This window comes from Polypterus senegalus, chromosome 5 (genome assembly GCF_016835505.1).
Source record: "Polypterus senegalus isolate Bchr_013 chromosome 5, ASM1683550v1, whole genome shotgun sequence".
In the NCBI taxonomy this organism is placed as follows: domain Eukaryota; kingdom Metazoa; phylum Chordata; class Cladistia; order Polypteriformes; family Polypteridae; genus Polypterus; species Polypterus senegalus.
The window spans coordinates 197,610,689-197,634,175 of NC_053158.1; the positions used below are offsets into that span (position 1 = coordinate 197,610,689).

The 23,487-nt window shown below is 40.8% G+C and overlaps 1 protein-coding gene across 1 annotated transcript; it reads left to right on the forward strand.

The window, feature by feature from the left end:
* The first annotated feature begins 4,138 nt into the window (after positions 1 to 4,138).
* Positions 4,139 to 15,986, forward strand: LOC120529792. The gene is given in 8 exon segments (XM_039753929.1): positions 4,139 to 4,378; positions 5,833 to 6,034; positions 6,116 to 6,236; positions 6,340 to 6,409; positions 6,513 to 6,682; positions 7,532 to 7,659; positions 12,581 to 13,549; positions 13,551 to 15,986. Coding segments are annotated over 2 exon segments (2,070 nt in total). The 5' UTR covers positions 4,139 to 4,378; positions 5,833 to 6,034; positions 6,116 to 6,236; positions 6,340 to 6,409; positions 6,513 to 6,682; positions 7,532 to 7,659; positions 12,581 to 12,601; the 3' UTR covers positions 14,673 to 15,986.
* The last annotated feature ends 7,501 nt before the right edge of the window (positions 15,987 to 23,487 follow it).

Consider the following 23,487-nt stretch of genomic DNA (forward strand, 5'->3'; position numbering starts at 1 on the left):
TTGGCTCCTCCAGCTGTGGCGCACCTGCGCACCGACAGAGATCATTCTGCAGGCGGCCCGACATCAGAGGGCTGTTCCGCCGAAGGGGTTCCTTCAGCTCGCCGGGTCCGTCCCTACAAAGAGAATACAGGGGCAGAACCGCTGCCAAAGCACCCAGCTCGTGCCCGCACGGGCAGCGTTCCCCTCAACGGCACCCGGCACTTGCCTGATCGGCACCCTCTCCGCGGCTTCCGTGTCCCTCGATGATGGAATCGTCGGCACGCCCGCTCTCTCTCCGCCCGGCCTCAGGGATTCCCTCTGCTCTCCCAGAGGGCAGCCAGCCGCACGTGCACCCAGCAGCGTCTCACCTTATTGGAGGAATCGGCACCCAGCCTCTTAATCCTCCCTTTACTTTGGACGCCTTGGCGATATGCGGCTCCGTATTAATCAACACGAGCCCCTTTCCGTCTGCGTCCGTAACATATCGGAGGAATCGGCACCCAGCCTCTTATTCCTCCCTTCACTCTGGGACGCCATGCGGTTTGAGACTCCTTATGGAATAAAAGGCGCCTCTGTCCCGTCTGCGTCCCTATAGTCGGCGCAAGACCGCAGCCGACTTCGAGGCGGGCGCTAGGACCCGGGGCACTTAGCAGCCCGTGTCCATTCCGCGTCCTCTCGGACTCCCCCCTCGCCGCGCATACAGTCCGCGGCGCCGCACCTCCTGTCGGAGGGCTGCTTACTCGGAACTGATCATTGTCATCACAGCCTTTTTCAGCAGCCCCTCCCATATGCTTTACGGAGTCGGCTGTACTCACCGTCTCCGCCGTACCTCTCCGGCTGGAGATTCCAGCGTCGCGCCGTCCGTTGTCGATTGAAGCGTTCTCAGCGCCGGCGCCTTCCTCTCCAGTACCAGCACCTCAGCCCGGAGGGCACATAGCACCTGCAACACACGCTGCCGGCGGGCTGAAGGGGCGCTCCAGCTCCGCCAAAGCAGCCGGCAAAGACAGGAAGTTAACCGACGGAGCCTACCTGACTGTCGGCCTCCGGCGCCGGCCACTTCCTGTGGGCCTTCTCCTCCGGCCCAATCGGGTCTCCCCCCTGCCCGTGATGGACATTCCTTGGTCCCGCCTCTCTGCAGTCATCGGCGGGCACACAAGACACACCGTCCAATCGCGTGCCTGTCAGGGGGAGGGACTTCTGGTCAGCGGCCATCTTGGCTCTCCTTCTGCGGCGGCGGCGTGCTTGCCGGCAGCCTTGCTGTTGCCAGCACCTTCGAGCTGCAGCGTCTCTTCCTCCGCAGCCCTCGCGGCTGCCGCCCACGCTGCCGGAGCCCGCAGACCAGCATCGCCCGCCACTGGCGCGGATCCGGAGGTCCCTGCCTGGAAAACAAAACACGCCCGGCCCCAGGGCCGGCTGCCGATAGGCAGGAACTCACCTCCCAGGTCCCGTCAAACCGAGGAAGCGTCCTCGGCGTGGCCTCTCTGGGCGCCATGCCGTCCCGGCGCCTCCAGCAACGGCGCGATCGTGGGAGCCGCTGCACTCCTCAATGCACGCCGCCCGCCCGCTTCAGGGAATAACGGCCCTCCTGCGGACCCCTGGCGGTCCGTGGGGTTCCTTACCCAGCGGGACTGTGTGCACGCAGCACCAGCGTGCGTGGGTGGGGTCCCCTGCTGCACGGGCCCGTCCACAACAAATTGTTTAATAACAGGTCTCCGCCTTGAAACAGGCGGAGCATCCTGCCGACTTCGCCAGATGTGAGCGGCACCCGGGCACAGACAGGCGGACATGTTGTTTAAAATCACCACACGTTTATTTCATACAATATTTACAACTAATTATGGTCACAAAGACCCAGTCCAATGGTCACACAGACCCTAATCACGTGCACAAACCCCAAATCCAAAGTCCTGGCCACAATGCCTTTCTTGGGCCGCCTCCACTCTCCACTGCTTCGTCCTCCTTCCACCCGACTCCAGCTCTGAATGAAGGAGGCGGCCCCTTTATGGAGGACCGGATGAGCCCCAGGTGTTCCCGGCAATCTTCTGCCACGCCCAAGTGTGGCGGAAATGCCGGCTGTCCTCCCGGCTGCTCTCCGGCGCCGTCATAAATCTTCCCCAGCACTTCCTGGTGTGGCGGGAGTGCTGGGGAAACAAGTCCCAAGGCATTGGGGCGCCTCCTGGCGGTGGCCACGGGCCCCTACAGGGAAGAGCTTCCAAGCCCTTGACCCGTGGCTCCCAAAGCAACCCGGGCGAACCCCGTGGTCCAGGCAGGGCTCTGACCCTCTTCCGGTCCCTCCTGGCGTCCCGGCGGGTCATGGCCCCTGGCATCCCTGACAATATATATATATATATATATATATATATATATATTGTGGAGGATGGCCGCTGTTTATCCTGGCCAATACCCCCAAGCCGCCAGGTGGAGCCCTCCTTGCAGCATGGAGGTCCCCAGAAGACCAGCAGGGCATCACGGACAATGGAGATTTATGCACCAACCTGCTGGATGCCATGGGGGCCACGAGAGGGAGCTGCAGGGAGGACCGAAGAGTTCTTCGTGCCCTATGACCCGGAAGTTCAACATAGGAAGAGCAACGGGCTTCCGGGGTGAGAAAAGGACTATTTACCCTGACCCGGAAGGAATAAGGACTTGTGGACTGTTGGGCAGAAACACCTCCTGGTCAGGGAGTATAAAAAGATCATGGGATCTCCCAGACAATGAGCTGAGTTGGGAGGCAGGGTGGCTAAGCGTCTGGGAGTGGAGGATTGGTTATTTGTGATTGTTTATTGAGAATTGTGGAGAGGAGCGTGCTTTGTGCACATTATTATTATAATAAATAATAATTGGATTTTATCTGGTGTCTGACGTGTGGTCTGAGGGTACAAGGGTGCGAGCAATAACCCTAATCTGTCTATATATATATATATATATATATATAAACATACATATATACATACACACACATGGCCATGCCAATGTGACAGCTTGCAGGCACAGGATCTTGTGTTGTAGCGATGCACAGCTGCACGGTCTGACTTGCCAGCACAGGGGCTGTGCCTGTGAAGCTGAATGCAGACGGCCCTTTTAACAATCATCTCTTAAACTTCTGTATAGTTCAAACTAGCTAACACAATGCATCTTGCTTTAATCTTGATCATCTTGAATATTCATAAGCCTAAATATATATATTTAAATACAATTTTAAAAACTTTATATGTTTAAAATGTTTATGCTCCAGCCTGAGACTTTCTTTGTTTTCTTTAAGATTAAGGGCCTTGAAGACTTTTGAAATTTTGTTTAGTCATTTGTCAGCCAGAATTTGTCAGTCATTTGTCCATTCAGAGTCACCATGTCCCAAAACAAAACTTGCTTACTTAGTTCCCTCAAAAAACACGGCGCCCCTGGTTCATAGAAAACAAGGCAAGTGAAAAAACAAGTAGGCCACATTAAAACCAAAAGCAGAGACCTGCTAAATAACAGTGCCTGTCTATGCCACTTAACAAAGATGTCAAGCATTCTTCTTTTAATAGTCATTAGTTCTAAAACCAATAACAAGGCATACTGATCCTTAATCTAAACCTCAGAATCACTTATTTGGCTGATGCATTTATCCAAGGCAACTTTTATGATACAATTGGTTCCATTTCTTTTCGTTTTATACTTGGAGCACAGGCAGGCCAAGTGACTTCCCCTGGGTCACACATTGTTAGCTGCGGGATCTGAACGCACAATCTCGAGGTCTGAAGTCCAAAGCATTAATCACTAGCCAGAACTCTTATGTTAAGCAAACGTTTCATAATACAGTAACATAAAAATATAGCTTCACAAATTCACTGTATAACATTTCATTCTAAAATAAAACTCCAGAAGGTCTGCACAAAGAAGCCACATCACTGCGTCAGGATGTTGTGTTCTTACACTGTAAAGGATTGCTGTAAATTTACAGCGAGTTTCCTACAGTATTTTCCTGTATTTTGTTTACAAAGTAACATGCTGTAATATTTTAAAGAATGGCTGTACATCTACAGCAAGGAGCTGTTTTCAAAACTTAATACAGTAATATATCAAAAATACAGTAACATACTGTAAACTAGTTAAGATACAGTAACATACTGTACAAGCAAGGCATTCTGGGATTGGTTTGAATGAGGAAGTAAGAGCAGTGCAAGCTGAGCAGAGGTTTTGGTTCAGAAAACCACATTAGAACTTTTAGAACTTCTCTTACGTCCTGTTAATTATGTTATAGCTTATAATTATTTATCTTTTTATCACTCCGCCTATTCAGTTCATTTATTTTTAATATTATTCGTTTTGCACTTTCCATTGTTGAGTGAGACCGGGAACAGTGTGTGAAGCAGGAGAATTAAAAGTTCCAGAAACAATTCGTTGCCGCTTTGACTTGGTGAGCCTCTGTCTCTTTTATTTTTTGTGCATTTTTTTCTTTAAGTTTTTTTTTTTGTCTATGTGAGTGAGTTCATTAGTTATTCATTTGACAGTCGTTTCACATCCTCGGCATTTGTGTTTGTATGTGTGTATATTTGCATAACTTTATTAGTTAGTTTGTACTTAAAGTATCAAATAGCCTGTATAGCCCACACAACTATTTTGCCTTGCTTGTAGTGGAAAGCCATTTCGTCCAGTTAATGTTTAAACAATATCTTTATTTTTAAATTATCACAAAGTACTCTGCATATACGTTTTGCTCAGTGTGTCATTAGACCACATACATTCATTCTAAAGTAAAATGTCAGTTAGACATCCTGGCATTATAAAATAACAGATGTTATCGTGTGCTATCATTTTACATATAAGGACAAAGTGGTTTTGCACAAAGTACACAAGTTTCAAACTCTTTTAACTCAGTAAACTTTAAAGTTAGTCAAAGCAGTTGTGGCAGCTTAGCTATTTGTTACCAGTTAGTGTCAGCTAAGGAACCTGCTTAAAGCAATGAGTTGTTGCATATTTTTCTGACTTAAATTGATTAACCAACTGACCTAAAATGCTGCAGCGTCAATTTTGTGATCATGATTTTGAAACAATATTGCTGTTTTGTCAGCACATTAAAATTTATAGTTATGTTCCTGTTATTTTATAGATCATGTATCCATCTACCTTAGAAAAATGAATCACAAGGAAAACTTTTCTCAGTACATTCCTATTAAACAAACTTTAGAAGCACTGTTTTATTATTCAGGAAACAATATAAGGAAACAAAAGCTGAAATCAGAACAAAATATATTCTCTGATTTTTCCAATGGCAGATAACATTTATGAGAACAGTGTATTAATACTGATTCAGAATCGTTAGGTTTAATCTTATATCAAGTTGCCTTTGAAGCTGCCAATTGACTTGGATCAAAAAAGAGAAAAACCTGAGATTCTTGCTGTTTGTGTCATGCGTGCAATCCCGTTACTTTTCTGTAGGTCAAGCATTGAGCACATGCCGTTAGTTTAGTTGTGCAGGATTTTAAATACTTGGGTCAAGTGCCAGAGCAGGAGACAGTCTCAGCTCACACTACATTTCTGGATCTGTTGCAAATTTTAGTAGGAGTTGCAACGTTTGCAGATATTGTGACTATCAAACATTCCAGTCAGGAAACACTTTATAAAAAGAACATGCATGTTGTTCTGGACAGAAATGACAAAGGTGTTGTATCTGGGAAAATTGAGTCGATTCTCATTCACAGCAATTCCAATGTACAGTGCATGTTGTCACAAAGAAATAACTTTCTTGTAGACCAGGAGTTCACTGATTGACATCACAAAATTTGGGTCACTTATGCATTAATCAAAATAATCTGCCTGCCTTGTGTAGTCTGACTGTAATGGTTCTTCGTCATTCTTTTCCATTACTAGAATGATGTCTGAGTTACAAAAAGAGATTAAGCAAACCTTACTGTGAGTAATACCAAGCCTTCCTGACGAGCCATTCAATCAGTCAGTTGAGAAATGTGTAGGCTGAGGAGTAGAAGATTTAATGTACGTGACAGAAGAGGACTTCTTAAGAGTTCATACAACCTGTCCAGTGCCAAACTGTTCAGCGCCTGGAAAGATCATGGTAAGTCAGACAATAAGCTAATTATGTTGTGCACATTGTTTGCTGTGACACTCTTGAACTGATATTTCATTACATTTTCAGAACAAAGAAGCAGCATTTTGGTTCAGTAATTAGTTTGACCGAGGTCTCCTCAAAATTCACCACAATTGAGCTCCTCAGGCTCCTCAGTAAGAAAATGGATGGACTCACACTTCAAGCAGATGTGAGTTAAATATTTTTTGAAAATCATATGTATGATTGCATGCGTGACTTATATGTCGTAATGTCTGCTTGAATGTTGTGTCAATTTTTTTCTTTTACTTCAGGTATTTGCCACTTCAGCAGATGTCCAAGGAACACTCAACTTGCCTGACAGTCCTTGAATTATAATTCTTGGTATGTAGACATAATAGTGCAGATATCTAATTGTACCTGATAAAAGTTTCTCATGTTTCAGAGTACTCTTTAATGAATGTAATTTTGTAATTTTTATTTTCAGGTCAAACTCTAAGCAACCAGCAGTGGATGGTGAGCATTGAAGGTCACGTTGTATGTGAGGGAACACAACTCAGCTTTGTCTGTGGCCGTACTGCTGTGTTTGCTTCATGTGTGGACACTTTTTCTTTGGTGTCGTTTCTTGTGACTGAAGACAGAGAAAGCAAAATTAAAGTTAGAAATATTCTTTATTCATACACACCAGGCAAAGGTTAAATGACAGAGAAACACAGCCCTAGGACACTGCCCTTCATCTGAACCGAGGGGCCCGTGTCCCCCATTCGTATGGGGCTATAAGACTTTAGTTAGATAAGCATTATCAAATAATCTAAGGGTGGAGTACATCTGTTGGGGCCTGATGAGTCCACACCCATTAGTCGCCCAAGAAGCAGCACTTGCTTTCGTACACTGCAAGCATGCGGGGTCTGCATGACTCCTACCACACACCCCATAGAACATGCTTTCTGTCACTTACATCAGATTTGTCAAGCACAAGTTATTGACCTGTATTTTTTATTTTTCCACACATGTTATAATTTCAACCTCCAATATAGGAAGAGACTGCAAGCACCCTTGATTTTGTTCAAAGGTAAAACATTGGCTTATTTTCCATACATACATTTTCATTAAAACTGACTTACACTTCCATCAGACTTTATTACACACTGCCTGTAAAACGTTTGCACACTCCTCTTAGTCACACAGTAAGCTTATTCTCCTTCTCATATCCTATTAAATTTTTGTGACACACTATTAACCACCCTGACACACACCATGATATTTTTTCTCTAAATTAAATCGGTTAAAAGTAAATATTGGCAAATTCAGTTATGTACTTGAATCTTTTTAAGAGAATGCAAATTGTTGAGAGTGCAGGAACTAAGGAACTGTTTTGAAGATGTGTTATGGGTTCACCTTCCTACATGAACCTGAAGAGGAACCATTGTAGTCATGACAAAGTGAATGATTTTTTTATTTTATAAATAATTAAGTACATGTGTTTTTCTTTCTTTTGTCATTTAGATGATATATTGACATCAACCCTGAACAAATGTTCAAGGCCAATCAAGGAAAAGCAACATCCAAGAAGACTAGCCAAGTAGTCCATAACAAGAAGAACGCAGTAAACCCTCATTTTTCCTATCCACTTTGTAAGATAATGGACTTTGAACAGAATTCATTCAAGACCACTTTGTTCACTTTTAATTTTGACAGTTTAGGCAATTTTTGTCTAACATGGTGTTCTTATTCTATTTTAATGTGAAAGTCAACATTGGTGTTATACTTTTAAATTTAGTATTGAAAGCTGCACTATGTTTATTGCCAGTGTTTCCCACCTCTGTTGCAACCATTTGTGTTTATCTGAAATAATGAAAGACTGCTAACAATTAAAAAAACTGGTAATGTAAAAAGCTAATCAAGACCATAAAAATAAATGTTTATTGGAATGTTTCAAATGAAAGAAGCATTATTTGTTTAAATTAATCTGTCAGTAAATATTGCAATATAATGTCCTTATCAATGCTGTAGTGACACTATAAAATGGTATTCACAGCAAGACCAATGTAAAAATACAATACATAACTACAGAAAATACAGTTCTAACATTTTCTAATGTAATTTTACAGTAAAAATTTCCTTGTAATTTTACAGTAAAATACTGGCAGCAGAGTTGCCAGCCACTTACTGTAGGTTTACAGAGAAGCTGCTGTAATTAACATTTACAGCATAACACTGTAATTTCATAATACAGTATTGTACAATTATATTACAATATCATACTATATTATGAAATTACAGTGTAATACTATAAAAATTTTACAGTGTAGGCATCACATCCTGCAGTCTTAATAATTGCGACAAAAGCGACGAAGCGACGAAACAGTGTGCCTTACTCGGTGAATGGGGCTTTCTTATACGTCTCTGTGGCTTTTTCTAAACCAGCTGTTATCTATTTATTCATTGTGCCAAATGAGCTGGGAGCCTATAAAAAAAATCCGTTGTCTTATAACAACAACAGCAATAATAATAATAATAATAATAATAATAATAATAATAATAATAATAATAATACATTTCAGACGTTAATGAATATCCAGATAGCTCCGCAAATTCGTCTGAATCAAAGGCGTAATGTAGTAAAATTCCAGATAAGTACCTCGTAAAACGTGTCAGAGGTTTCACCCTCTAACGTCATAAGTATTACAACTATTAGTCTTAAATTATTACAGTGATAATAAAAGCAATATATATTAGAATTATTGCAGGAACACTTGCCTTATTGACTTCATTCAAATTCTGTATACAATTTCAGCCCCTCTATGATTGCTATGTGCAATTACACAATTGCACGACACGTAGATTATAAATGAGTGACTTCACAGTACTCGTAAAGTTAACGTGTTACCACATCAACGTGAGATTAAATTACTGGAGTCTCCAGATAAGCTTGTTTCGGATTGGTCACTGATAACACCACCAGGGTATTTAAGTTTCTCAAATCTTTTCTCTCGATTCAACAAGCATCGTCCTGAAAGCAACAAGTGACCCTCCGCTGAATTTATTTCAGGTATATATGACTACTCTCATGTATTTGATTAAATGTTATAATCGTATTTTCTAGTGCATTGGTATTGCTTTAAATGATAGTTAAAGTGGCATTTGTATGTAAAGGGGTTGGTTCTTAAGGTCTTTATAACCAACTCGTTTTCTGCACAGACTGAAAAATCACGATTTCATTAACGCGAAAGTTACAATTTACGGTTAGACATCAAATATGAATTTCTCGTTACAGTATCAAACTGCTACCTTCCACTTCCATTATAAAACGCAACAGAGAGCTTTTTTTAATTCATAGAATATGCTCCACTTTAGAATGCAGCATTGGGTGGCAAACTAATCTGGAACAACCGGTTCACACATCTGTTACGAGAACAGCCAATATTATTAAAAGCATAATAATAACGTGCACTTTCTTTGGTAATAGTCTTGTTCCTCTGTTTATGGGTGTTATTTATTTATTTATTGATTTATGTATCCGTATTTTTACACCCCAGTTCTTGTTTCAAAGAATGCATGATATCCTTAGCCACCTGAAAATATTTTGTCGACAGCGACATTTTTCTTGTTTCGTAGATATTTTTTTCTCTCCTTGACAGTTTATTCTAACCCATTGTTTTTATACTCTTGTGTTGTGGTTTATATTTCCGAAACATACTTAATTCTTCGCTTAATGTCCTTTGCACACGTTTTTCCTTTGTCATGTCAAATATTGATTTTGCTTTCTTGCATTCATATAATGTAGTTTTGTGCAGTCTCTAACTCCTCTAACTAACATCCAGCATACGGACACGTTTTCCGGTTTTATTCGAATTCTTTAAAACGGCAGTAGCGTGCAAGATGTCGTGTATTGCGTACAGGCCTAACTTGTTTGGTAGCTGTTAACTTGACACAATTTCTCATTTCGATTCGGCCCTTGAAGTTTCTTTAACTCATATTAGTGTTCACTTGTCCGTATATATAAATACTGCATGTGTATTTGTGTGTGTGTGTGTGTGTGCGCGCGCGCGTGTTACATTTTTTTTTTTTTTTTTGGAGGGGGGGAGTTTATTTAATATATGTTGTTATATATAATTTCAATTTCCTCAGATTCCCGCCCATCATATATCTCACCATATCGGCCGTTTTACCAATTCTTTCTTGAGTCATTTTAATAAAAGTCTCTAAGTTTCAATTTTAGGATATTTTAGGTCCGGGAACGCTTTCTTCATTTCTTCCCCGTTTTCTTAACTGTTCCTTGGTGAACCTTTTACATGTTGAGCTAAATAGATAAAAGATTAATAAATAAAATAAAATAAACATTGTCTTTCAAAAAATGGAAATTAAATTTTCCCGAATAAAATCAGATTTAACATTATAACTTCTTTAAGAATAACAATTTAGTGAGAGCAGCTATGTTATATGGGTTGGAGACGGTGGCACTGACCAGAAAGCAGAAGGTAGAGCTGGAGGTGACAGAGTTAAAGATGTTAAGATTTGCACTGGGGGTGACGAGGATGGACAGGATTAGAAATGAGGACATTAGAGGGTCTCGGGTTGGATGGTTTGGTGACAGGGGCGCAGTAAATGAAAGTTCAGGGATGCCTGCTGCGGATGCCGAGTGGCGCATGCTCCATACATTCCGCTCAATTTATACAGAGGGGCGCCGTTTATGTAAGTGAAGGTGCGTGCAATCTGCCCCCAAACCCCCACCAAGTCATTGAACTCCAGCACTGACTACCAGCTATGGACCCCGAGGGACACCATACCACCTCCCTGACTGTAGGGCTGTACTGCTGCACCCTGGTCTTTGGATTCAATTAACCCGCAAAGCTTCTGCGTTGTGATATGTATGCAATCTGCCGTACAAACCTCCACGAAGGAGTAAAGCAAACACCCTTTCTTTTTAATTAACAGTCTAAAATATTAAAACAAAACACATAAAAAGTGGGGCGGCATGGTGGCGCAGTGGGTAGCGCTGCAGCGCTTGGTCCTCCCTGCATGGAATTTGCATGTTCTCCCTGTGTCTGTGTGGGTTTCCTCCGGGTGCTCTGGTTTCCTCCCGCAGTCCAAAGACATGCTAGTTTGGTGCATTGGCGATTCTAAATTGTCCCTAGTGTGTGCTTGATGTGTGTGTGTGTGTGTGTGTGTGTGCGCGCGCCCTGACCAGGCTTTGTCTCCTGCCTCGTGCCCTATGCTAGCTGGGATTGGCTCTAGCAGACCCCCATGACCCTGTCGTTAGGATATAGCGGTTTGTATAATGGATGGATATAAAAAGTGACCATTCAAACTTTGTGATTCCTCCTCCTCTCACAGTAGCACAACGAATACCGGGATCAGTGCTAAATTGCAATGACACACATATCCTTGCACAGCTCAATATAACAATTAAAAAATAACATACCTTAAATATTAAAACAGAGAAAATAAAAAGTGACTATTCAAGCTCTGTGATTCCTATATTAACAAATAAATAAATAAATAAATATGGAAAGGCTGTTGAACACTCACATTAACACATAACCAAAATTAAAAGAAAAGCATTCAAAACAACAACTGTATACTACAAAAAACATATTACAATTACTGTCACATACAAAAAAAAATGAATTCAAGCAATTTAAAATCATCCATCCATCTATTATCCGACCCACTATATCCTAACTACAGGGTCACAGGGTCTTCTGGAGCCAATCCCAGCCAACACAGGGTGCAAGGCAGGAAACAAACCCCAGGCAGGGCACCACCTCTGCCGTAGGCAATTTAAAAAAATGTAATTAATTTTACCTTACAGAGAATACAGCGTCCTTACCTCCTCTCACAGTAACACAATGAATACCGGGAGAGGCTCACACTGATGACGTAACATAACACAATAAACGGAGCAGGGAAAATATAACAGAACCACAACAGGAAAATATACAACACTATGAATGTTATCAGGATTTGGTGAAGCTCCAAACAACTAAACTTCTTATTTTATACAGCTGTTACACAAGCACTGTACAGTATTCATTCATTCATTTTCTAACCCGCTGAATCCGAATACAGGGTCACGGGGGTCTGCTGGAGCCAATCCCAGCCAACACAGGGCATAAGGCAGGAACCAGTCCTGGGCAGGGTGCCAACCCACCGCAGGACACACACAAACACACCAAGCACACATTAGGGCCAATTTAGAATCACCAATCCACCTAACCTGCATGTCTTTGGACTGTGGGAGGAAACCGGAGCGCCCGGAGGAAACCCACGCAGACACGGGAGAACATGCAAACTCCACACAGGGAGGACCCGGAAGCGAACCCGGGTCTCCTAACTGCGAGGCAGCAGCGCTACCACTGCGCCACCGTGCCGCCCCACTGTACAATATTGTTTTACAAATCATTTATTTTTATGATTATTAAATTATGAGTTTTTTTTTCTTTCATTTGCACGTATAATATGCCCTAATTTAAATATTGGGAAGGGAGAATTGGTGGATGATAAATATTAATTGATGATATTAAGTGTGTATTTTTTTTTTCTTTTTTGCAGTCTAGAAGAAAAACAAAAACAATGTCTTCTGTAGACATCCAGAAAGCTGTCTTTAGCGTATCCAAAGCAGAAGATGTAAGACAAGACACCATTCTTCTGATGAAGCCCTATGCCAACTGGGAAGAGTTTTTAATGCCAGCCCCACTCTCTGTTGCCATCCTTGGAGAGCTGGTCTACATTTCCTCAAAAGGTGACTTCTCCATTAATAAGAATCCACCTGAAAAGGGATATCAATATATCCGCCACCCGGAGTCATTCCGGGCTTGTCTTATGCAGGTGACAGATAGTGGATGGCAGGCTTTTAATGACGCTCACAAGAACATGGACCAAATCCGACTTCACTCTGGTAGTGTGCCCATTTACTTGAAAATGGCTGTAAGGACACTTCTGCAGAACAACCCTGACCGTGCCCGAGCGCTTATTCCAAGCCAGTTGCAAAATATTAGAAATATAGCCAGTGAGTGTACACGGCTGGCAGAGTCAACAGAGAAGAAATTCACAGATGTCATTCTGCTTATTCAAGAAATATTGGAAGTGTGCACTAATGCAAAGCACCTTTATCAAGAAGACTTACAGAACATCAAGCTCAAACTGGAAGAAGCCAAAATGAAGAAAGAATCAACAGACGTGGCCAAAAAGTTAGCTGAGGAGAACCTGACCAGAATGTCCAAAGAGCTGGATGAGGCTCATGACCAGTTTAAAAAATCCTTGGACTCGATACCCACTGGCTGGGACATGGTTGGGATGACTTTGGCAGAAGGTATCACAGGTTCTCTAAATAGTCTTGTCTCTGGTACATTATCTATATTCTCATCCCCTAAAAAAATTATTAATAAATTTAAAAGTTCATCCAGTGAATCTTCAAATTCTGTTAAAAGTGATAACCCTTTGGCTGTTAACAATATTTATTCCAAATCCATACAACTGCTTAGATTGTCACAGCAAATGCAAACGTTTGTGGGAAAATGATCAGATCAAATGGAAGGAAATCTATGATGAAAAAAATGAATCTCTGAAATCAAACTGGCTTAAGAAACAGTATGAAGATATTGAGAAGAGAGTGAAAGGAGAAGAAGATTGCAAGCCCAAAGAGAAAGCCCTTAACATCTGTAAAGCTGCTATTTCCATTTGTAATATGCTGACAAAATACGCACCCAAGAAAGTTTGTTCTGATGAAGAAAAGAAGAACCTCTTGGGTCAGATAGCCAATCTCAAAGACAATTGTGAGATGTTTGACTCCGAGAGCAAGTCCTTCACAAAATCCCCTGCTTTTCAAACTCCTCCACCAAATATAGTACAGAAAAATAATGAAGCGCAGAAAAGCGCCGTTCAGACCGCCTCTGACAATGCAAGATTTAAAATCGAACAAAGCCAGGCCCAACTTAAGCAAACGCAAGACATGTACAAGAAAAGTATAGAGAACTTAGAGAAGAACAACAAGGAACTGACGGATATTCTTGTCTCCATGCGGAGTTGCCAGGTAAAGGAGATCGATTTCAATACTACGATAAAAATGCTAACGAAAGGCCTTGATGCCATGGGAAGAGTGAAGGAGCAGTGGGAGAAAATGGTTCACTTCTTTCAGATGATATCTAACTTAATCTGTACTTGCCTGGACACCTCATTGAAGCAGTTTGTTACATCAGGAGAATCGACTGATGGGATCGAAGGCTACTCATCCAACTCTTTTGTGACAGACATGATCTACACCCAGGCTTTCCAGGCTTCCAATATTGCAAACCTGGTCAATATGATTGCTGGAACGTACACAGAGATCTCAGACCAATATCTTATGGATAAAGTCAGCAGCCTTGGTCACCTCATGGCTCTAGATCCCAGCAACCCTCAGCTGGAAAAAGAGCGCATATCATTAGCCAACGATTGTGACTCTGCAAAGGATAGCATTCGTAGCCTGGTGCTAAAGAATAAGGAGGAGTTTGAAGGCAGCATGAATTCACGATTGGAGAAGATCCAAAGCGGTCTGCAGTCAGTGCTGCCTCCAATTTCTACAGCTGAACAAAAGAAGATCCAAAGTAACATCTCCATGGGCTTGAAGAATTTGACCTTAGAAGAGGAGAGTCAGTTTGCCTGAAGGAGTGACAACCTATTGAATGTGGACATGCATTTTTAACAGCTCCTTCGGTAGTTTAAGACATCATTGTTGCAGTGCATCTAGTTTTTTAGTTTTTTGGCTGACTATATTCACTTTCTCGTCCAGTTGATGAAAATATTCATATCTGCAACTTGAGATAATTTCCATTTGATAAATTGTCTTATCAAACCTTAAGTAAAACGATTCATTTTGTGGAAATGAAACCAACCTCATCGTGATGAGACATCAAAGTCAAGCTTGTAGCACCTTTCAAAGTCAAATCAAAGTCAAAGCGAACTTTATTGTCATCTCAACCATATACAAGTATACAGACAGATGAAATTGCGAAGCTCGGAAGGAAGTGCACGGAAAAAAGCGCACAGTCATATAAGCGAACAGGAAATAACCGCATGGAAAAAAAACGCACAGGAAATAACCGCACACGGGAAAAACTGCACGTGGAAAAATACGCATACGATAAATTGTGTGGACGAAAAAAAACGCACGTTTAAGAATATACATATGGTAAAAGTGCGCATGTGGAAAAAAGCACACAGCGGCGACATATAATTATTACAAATTTAAAATATACACCACCTATACTGCTAGACGTTTTTTATTATAATAAAATATAAACGATTAACACACCCTAACTATCTATTCCTTTTGTTGTGCGAGAACACAGATATTCAAATCCCTTGTAACCGAGAATTTGCTTCCCTTTCTGATTGGTCGAAAACTCCATCTCGCTTATTAAAAAAAAATGTCAACTTGCTTTGCTCGAAAGTTAGGGAAGAATAAAGAAATTATAGGACGACCTTTACTTGCCATAATAAAACCCTAATTTGCCTACCTGTGGAATAAGAAGGTATAATATAAATTTTGAAAACTATTGTAAAGAATAATAATTTCCTAGAAATGGTAATTTAGGCACAACAGTAACAGTAATAAAAGGATTAATGACTATTTTATTTTATGGACCATCCAACAGCCCACTACCCCAATTAGCACAGATTAAAACATGCAACTTATAAATACGTTTAGTGAACAATTATACAATTTCGTTTATTGCGATGTATAGTATAATTTTTTTTTCTTCTTCTTTGCATATACGACTTTGCCGTATGCGCATTTTTCCAAATGCGGTTTTTCCTGTGTGTGCGGTTATATCCCGTGCGCTTATATTTCCTGTGCGCTTCTTTCCGGTCACTAACAGGATGAAGCGCAATAATGAATTAAAAATAGAATTAAAATTCAAATTTAAAATTAAAACACAAATAAGACAGGACATTGTGCAAAGACAAGACAAAGAAGTAGCAGCAATATTGACGTGTAGTTAACAATATGAACATTGATGGAATGTATGGATGGTATTATGCAATCTAGATACGTAAATATAGTCATACTGAATACTGAAATTACCAGGGGCGGCACGGTGGCGCAGTGGTAGCGCTGCTGCCTCGCAGTTAGGAGACACTGTGCCACCATTTTTTTTTTATTTTACAGCAATACTCCTAATTTGTAAATGGTAAATGGCCTGTATTTGATATAGCGCCTACTAGAGTTCAAGAACCCCCCTAGGCGCTATATCAAATACAGGCCATTTACCATTTACAAATTAGGAGTATTGCTGTAAAATAAAAAAAAAATGGTGGCACAGTGGGTAGCGCTGCTGCCTCGCAGTAAGGAGACCTGGGTTTGCTTCCTGGGTCATCCCTGCGTGGAGTTTGCATGTTCTCCCCGTGTGTCTGCGTGGGTTTCCTCCGGGCGCTCCGGTTTTCTCCCACAATCCAAAAACATGCAGGTTAGGTGGATTGGCGATTCTCAATTGGCCCTAGTGTGTGTTTGTGTGTGTCCTGCGGTGGGTTGGCACCCTGCTGGCAACCCTAACCCTTGTGCCCTGTGTTGGCTGGGATTGGCTCCAGCAGACCCCCGTGACCCTGTATTTGGATTCAGCGGGTTGGAAAATGGATGGATGGATGAAATTATCAGTGTATGATCATAGTTGTTTAAGACAAGTCAGTGTGGTTGAAGGTTTTATTTTTCAGACCATTCAAAATCTTGATACCGATAATTCACGGGCGATGACCATTGAACACATCCTCTAGATAAAGGTCAGTCACTTTTGAGGAGGTTTTCATGGATGTTGGTGATTATTCAAGTGTTCCTAGTATTGTTGTTAAGAAAAAGGGCATACCAATTAGCTCTTGTGATGTTGATATCATTTTAGGAAAAAAGTAAAGACTTATTTTTATTGTTGCCATGCACGAGCCTTACGTATGAATAGGAGGCACCGTGTCCTGGCTATCTGTAGATTTAAGCGGTCAATAACTAAAGATGACAAGATTCAGTCAGTCAGTTGCTTCAAAATCCCATGAAATGCAGTGAAGATTTCTATGACATGACGATTCCAGGCTTGAATGTTCGAGATGCACGTTGTCATTCTTTTGCTTAAGCTCTTCTGCATTGGATTTCACTTAGGCACGAGAAGAATGGCATCATCATATGTACTAGTCACAGGAGAAGTTGTATGGTCATGTGATGTGTGCCCCATATTTCATATCACACGAGAGATGTTCAAAAAGTTTCCGCACTTTTATATTATTGTTGGAAACGGTGAAGGCAGGAGGAGAATTAATTGGGCATTAAAAAGTTGGTACGACGCTGGGAAAATTGCATCTCAAATGAAGGAGACTATGTAGAAAAGTGATGCCATTTGTTTTTGAAATTCTTAATAAATAGAATTACATAAAAGCGCGGAAACTTTTCGAACGTCCCTCGTATTTGTTCTCCTCTTAATCTTCTTTTTCCCTCAATTTTTAAAGACATTAAATCAATCTAGACGAGAATAGGCCATTCAGCCCAACAAAACTCTCCATTCCCATCCACTTGGCTATGCTTGTTATTACTCGTGGTTCATTTGCTGTTTGCTATTTTCTGCATGCTTTTAAAATAGCACTTGATCACAAAAAAGGGTTTTTTTACCTAATAATATATGATATGATCAACAGAAAACACATTTGTCAGACAATTGGTAAAATATATTTTATTTAACAATATTTAAAGAACATCTGCAATTATAAATGTCCAAAGATGATCCTGAAAACTTCTGTTACTTTCAGTTACCCCTGAGGATCGATTCATGAAAATGTTTAATGCAATTTACATTTTCTAATTGTGTCTTTTAATTCCGTTATAAAATTCTGTTTATTCTCAAAATGCCCAACCTTGTTGCAGTCTGGCTGTATTTTCTTTGGAAAAAACAAAAGTTCTTACAAGTTGCACCTTGCAGCTAGTATTTTAAAGATTAAGGCTATTGTTGCATTGAAGATGATGCATGTTGTTTGTTTCGTTTTTTTTTTTTTTTTTAATTAATGTGAAATTACTTTTAGTAGTTTATAAATTGGTGCCATTATTTCAACAATTTATAGCTTATTCATGTTGGTTGGAAACCATTGTTATTGTGTTTTTTTTTTTTTTCACTTTAAAATTTGTTTTATTATTATCATTATTATTGACTTACATTTCTTTCTGTAGAACTTGGTGCTGAAATGATCAAACAAAATAAACAGCAAATAAATTTTAAAGGAACAATAATTGTGACTTTGTCAAATATTTCTTATTTGTTCTGAATACCCTTATTATCTTTTTTTGTCTAAGAACCTTTTTTGGCCAATGACTGGCACAGTGGTTAGCAAACTTGCATTTTAGTTTAAGACTCCCATTTTCAAATCTCTGCTCTTGATGACTTTATTACTCTTTCTCCTCTTACAAGCACCTTGCAAAGCTTGAGAAACAACTTAAGTGACAAATGGTCACTGGTGGTGGTCGGAAGGATTGGTGGCGCCAGTGTTCGGCAGCCTCGCCTCTGTCAGTGCGCCCCAGGGCAGCTGTGGCTACAAAGTAGCTTATCATCACCAGCGTGTGAGTGTGTGTGTGAATGACTGTTGTGTTGTGAAGCGCCTAGGGGGGTTCTTGAACTCTAGTAGGCGCTATATCAAATACAGGCCATTTACCATTTACCATTTACCATTTACAAATTAGGAGTATTGCTGTAAAATAAAAAAAAAATGGTGGCACAGTGGGTAGCGCTGCTGCCTCGCAGTAAGGAGACCTGGGTTTGCTCCCTGGGTCATCCCTGTGTGGAGTTTCCATGTTCTCCCCGTGTGGGTTTCCTCCAGGTACCCCGGCTTCCTCCCACGGTCCAAAGATATGCAGGTTAGGTGCATTGACGGTCCTAAATTGTACCTAATGTGTGATTGGTGTGTGGGTGTGTGTGCCCTGTGGTGGGCTGGTACCATACCCAGGGTATGTTTCCGGCCTTGCACCCTATGTTGGCTGGGATTGGCTCCAGCAGACCCACGTGACCCTGTAGTTAAGAAATAGGGGGTTGGATAATGGATGGATGTAAAATGAATAGTATATTGCTCTGTACCAATTTCACAAAAATAGTGTGACTGAAAAAAATAATAATAAAAATAAAATGATCTTAAATGGATAATATAAATGAAGAACAATTGATTCAGATGTATTTAAAACTGTAAATCTCTAGAAATAATCACATATGTTTTTGTTCAATTTAACAGCTGCTTTTGTCATGTTATTTCATCTCATTTTTTTAACTGCTTTAACTGGTGGGGGTCACATCAGTAGGCCAAACTGGGGAGCGTTTCCTGAAAACGATCCATCTTCGTGAATAACAAAAGAAATAAGGAACAATGTAACCATGTAAAGAACAGGTGAGTTTTACAAGTGTTTGCAAAAGCCTTTCATTGTTCCAAATTTAACTAACGAGTTTAAAGTAGTTCTTTGTCGGCTCCTCCCCAGCATCCACATCAGACAAACATCAACCCCACCTAGAAGTAGGAAAAGATGACGAATATGACAATAAAGCAGTAGTATCAGGTGCAAAATATGCATCAATCCTGGATGAGATGCCATCAACTCAGAGGACACACCTATGAAGAGAGTCACAATTACTCCCGTCAATGCAACTTTAGGGTCACCAATTAATCCAATGCACGTGTCTTTGCAATTTAAGATGAAAAGAACAGAAGACACAGGCTGGCTTGGAGAGGACGTGTAAACTACAGGCTGTAGCTGCAACTCAGTAATATAAAGATTATGGGACACACGACAATTTGAGTTTACAGACAGGCTTAATGAACTGAATGGTCTCCTCTTGTTTCTTATGTTGGTTATGTACATGGCATGAAAGAAAAGGCTGTTGTCACACACGTGCGCATGGGAGGCAGCTAAAGGGCTTGAGTGAAGGCAGTTCGGAGGCATGCCGGGGTGTGGCAGAGTGCACTGACTCTTTTTCTCCCTTGCCTGTAGACCATTCCCGGGGGATTTCACCTGGATCTCCTGACATCACTTCTGGGACTGAGCCAATGGAAGTCGGCCACACCAGCTCCAGTCCCTCTGATGTCACGTCCGGCTATGAACCAATGGTAAAAGACCACGTGCCGGATCCATATGACCTCACTTCCTGTCTCCCCCTTTAAAACCTGCCCCTTTTCCTTTGTTTCCTCAGTCTTGTTTTGGACTCGGTTGAATGCACTTCAGTGCTGATTATTTGTTAAAACGACTTTTGCAGCCAGGATACCACATTATACGGGTGGCTGCCCCAAACCTTTATCTGTCCATGTCTCGTTCTTGTGACACTGTTTATTAGTCAATCAAAAGGAAACACCACTGTGTCTTGTGTCGGAGGGAGAACCAACTGCAGCTCAACATCAGCAAGTCAAAAGAGCTGATGGTTGACTTACGGTGTGCCAAAGACCTTCTGAGACCAGACCATCATTTGAGGGGAGGACGTGAAAGTGGTGCAGATCTACAAGCACCTGGAGCTTCACATACACAACAATTTCACATAAAGAAGTGCTTCCTGGCTTCACCTCCCCTTTACTTATTATCAGTGTCAGGCCCACTAACATGCTCATTAGCAAATAACGGATTAAAAAACTAGAACACCTGAAAAGCAGAATAAAAATCATCATAGTGATGAAAAAATTAAAAACCAAGTTAAAAAATAGAAATTACCATCAAGTATCTTCATGTAACATGCATCATTGCTAAACCATTAAACCTAATAGTTCCTAAGTGGCACTTTACTGGCTTGTGGGGGTCCTTGTAGAACCACTGCTTGACAAAGAAGCATTTCATTTTAAGAGGGGCTCTTTGCATTTAAAATTGATTCTTTGGGCTTTGAAGATGCTCCCTATATGTGGACAAAACAGAAATCTTTAATGCATAGTAGACGGCCTAGCAGGATACAACAGATCATGAAAACCTGAAATTAGTCTGGATTATTGTATGCAGCAAGAGTCCTTAAAAATTTAGGAACTCATTGGTATTTAATAAAATTATGAACAAGGTTCCCCCTCCAGTAGTTCACGAATGGCAGCAGGTTGACTTGCCACATATGCTTGACACACAGCAGATGCCACAAATGTCATTTCTCTTCTTCAGCCAATCACATAATTGGCTTCTGCAATTTGCTTAATGCTCAGCAGATGCCGTTGCCCTTCTTTCTTCTTCTGCCATGTTGCCTTCTTAATCTATTTATCTATGAAGTTTGCCGTAAGAAAGATAGAAACCCTGATAACTTTTTACTACACACGTGAGTTTCACGTCATAAGATTTTGATTAAGACCAAGTTCAAAGTTTTAGTGGTTCACCAGTGGTTAAGGAGTAATCATGTGACAGACTGACACAACCCTAAATATTAGATAGATAGATAGATAGATAGATAGATAGATAGATAGATAGATAGATAGATAGATAGATAATCATCTGTTTATTGTAATTCATGGAATCTATAGATCTAAATAAATAAAGGTTCTTCCTAGAATCTTTATTCCATTGGTACTTTAGGTTACCAATAATAATTCCCTTTTCGGAATTGTACTGAAGGACATTTTAACACTTCAAGAATTCATTTTTACCAATTTATTATTAGTAATTTCCATATACACCCCAAAGCAAAAAATGGAAAAATATCGACTTGCTTAAAAGACCTCAAGTCCAATTAAAAACAGAAGTTGGTTGGGAAAAAAAAAGCTTTTGAGCTCATTGAGTCCTCAGCACTGAGTTTGAGTATTATTAATGTTCTGGCTGATTACAAAATTTTGCATGACACTATAAGTGTGAATACAGAAACATCCAATTTTTTGTATTAAAATGCTGTAGAATATCTTAGTTATCCTCCAAATCCTCAAATTAGTTTTAAACAGCACAGATTAACATGATTTAAAAATCTGTTTTCTCTCCCCCATTTATTTATTTTGCTTTTTACAATGTCTTCAGTCATTTTTCTTTTTTATGGAAAAGTGAACATTTGGAGTAGACAGCAAATACAGTATTTGGAATGCCCATGTGGTTTACGTTGGCATGTTGGAAGTGGTGAAAATACAATAAGGACAATAAGGCAAAGCAGGCACTGAAATTTGAGGCTGGAAGGTAAATGAATTGGGGATGTCATGAAAATAAATACACTTGCAAATTTAAAGGGAGAACAATTTAACAATCACAGAGCTCCTTGCTCTTCCTTTTGATGCTGATTGGCTTTTTGATTACATTTCATTTGGGTCAAGATTAAAAGCACAATTTTTGAATCGACCTTCAATAAACTTGGGAGTGCCGCTAAAACAAATGCAATACATTTGCTTTTCTTTTAGTAAGGACACACATGAATCAACGCCATGTCATTTTCAAACCCTCTAACTTGCTTTATCCCGACCAGGGTTGTCTGGGGGGTTGGAGCCTATCCTAGCAAGTATAAGGCACAAGGCAGGAACAGGGCACCAGAACACACACACACACTAGGGCCAAGTTAGCGTCGCCAATTCACCTAAGCTGCATGACTTTGGACAGTTGGAGAGAATACACTCAGACATTGGGGGGACATGTAAACTTCACGTAGGGAGCACCTAGGATGTGAACCCTGGTCTCCCTACTGTGAGCACTACCACTGTGCCAACCTGCTGCCAATGACTTAGCGTACAATGCTACATTTATATAGTATTTTAAACTGTGTGGCATAGTGAAAAGTAATGGATCATTTGGTTAATAATGCTTTTAATTATATGATAAAGCCGCCCTAAAATTAAATGCACAACATGCATATGCATTGCACTTCAATGTGAGTTAACAGGTTGGATTTTATTTAATCTTGGCACAAATGGGAAATAACTAGATGCCATGGTAATGCTTTAACGTATTTTCCTCCCTATGTCCTTCTCTCTCTTTCTGTTTCAAAATAGAAAGTTGAAATGGGTCACATTCTCGTTTTGTTGTAATATTTAATATGGCATACTGCTCTCTGATGGCTATCCAGTGTCACTGTAAGCTTTGTCATTGCATGTTCGCGTCTCTCTGTTTCACTCGTAATCTCTGATGAAGGTTCAGTGTTTTCTGCTGCTATCCATACATCTACTGCATCTCCCATTACTTTCTAGCTCTTGTGTATCATCTATACAAAGTTTAGGCGACTGCTGAGCTTTGACATTACATATTAGCTTTTCCGTGGGTCTGTCAGATCACTTAGGTGGGGCCCAAATAATGACACGGCTTAAGTGGTCCCCTCCCTGTCTACGCCACCACTGCCTTCGTGTTTTAAACATGCGATTTTCATTCATTGAAAGCGACATAATTTTCCCATAATAATCAAACAATAGAAATTAAATATTTATTTTCCTGTAAAAGACCAGTCATATTATTAAAACACCCGATACTCTCTGTACGTACACTCTTAAAAATCTCGGTTCTTCGATGGCACTTTATGGTTCTTTACTGGAATTTCTCATCCATT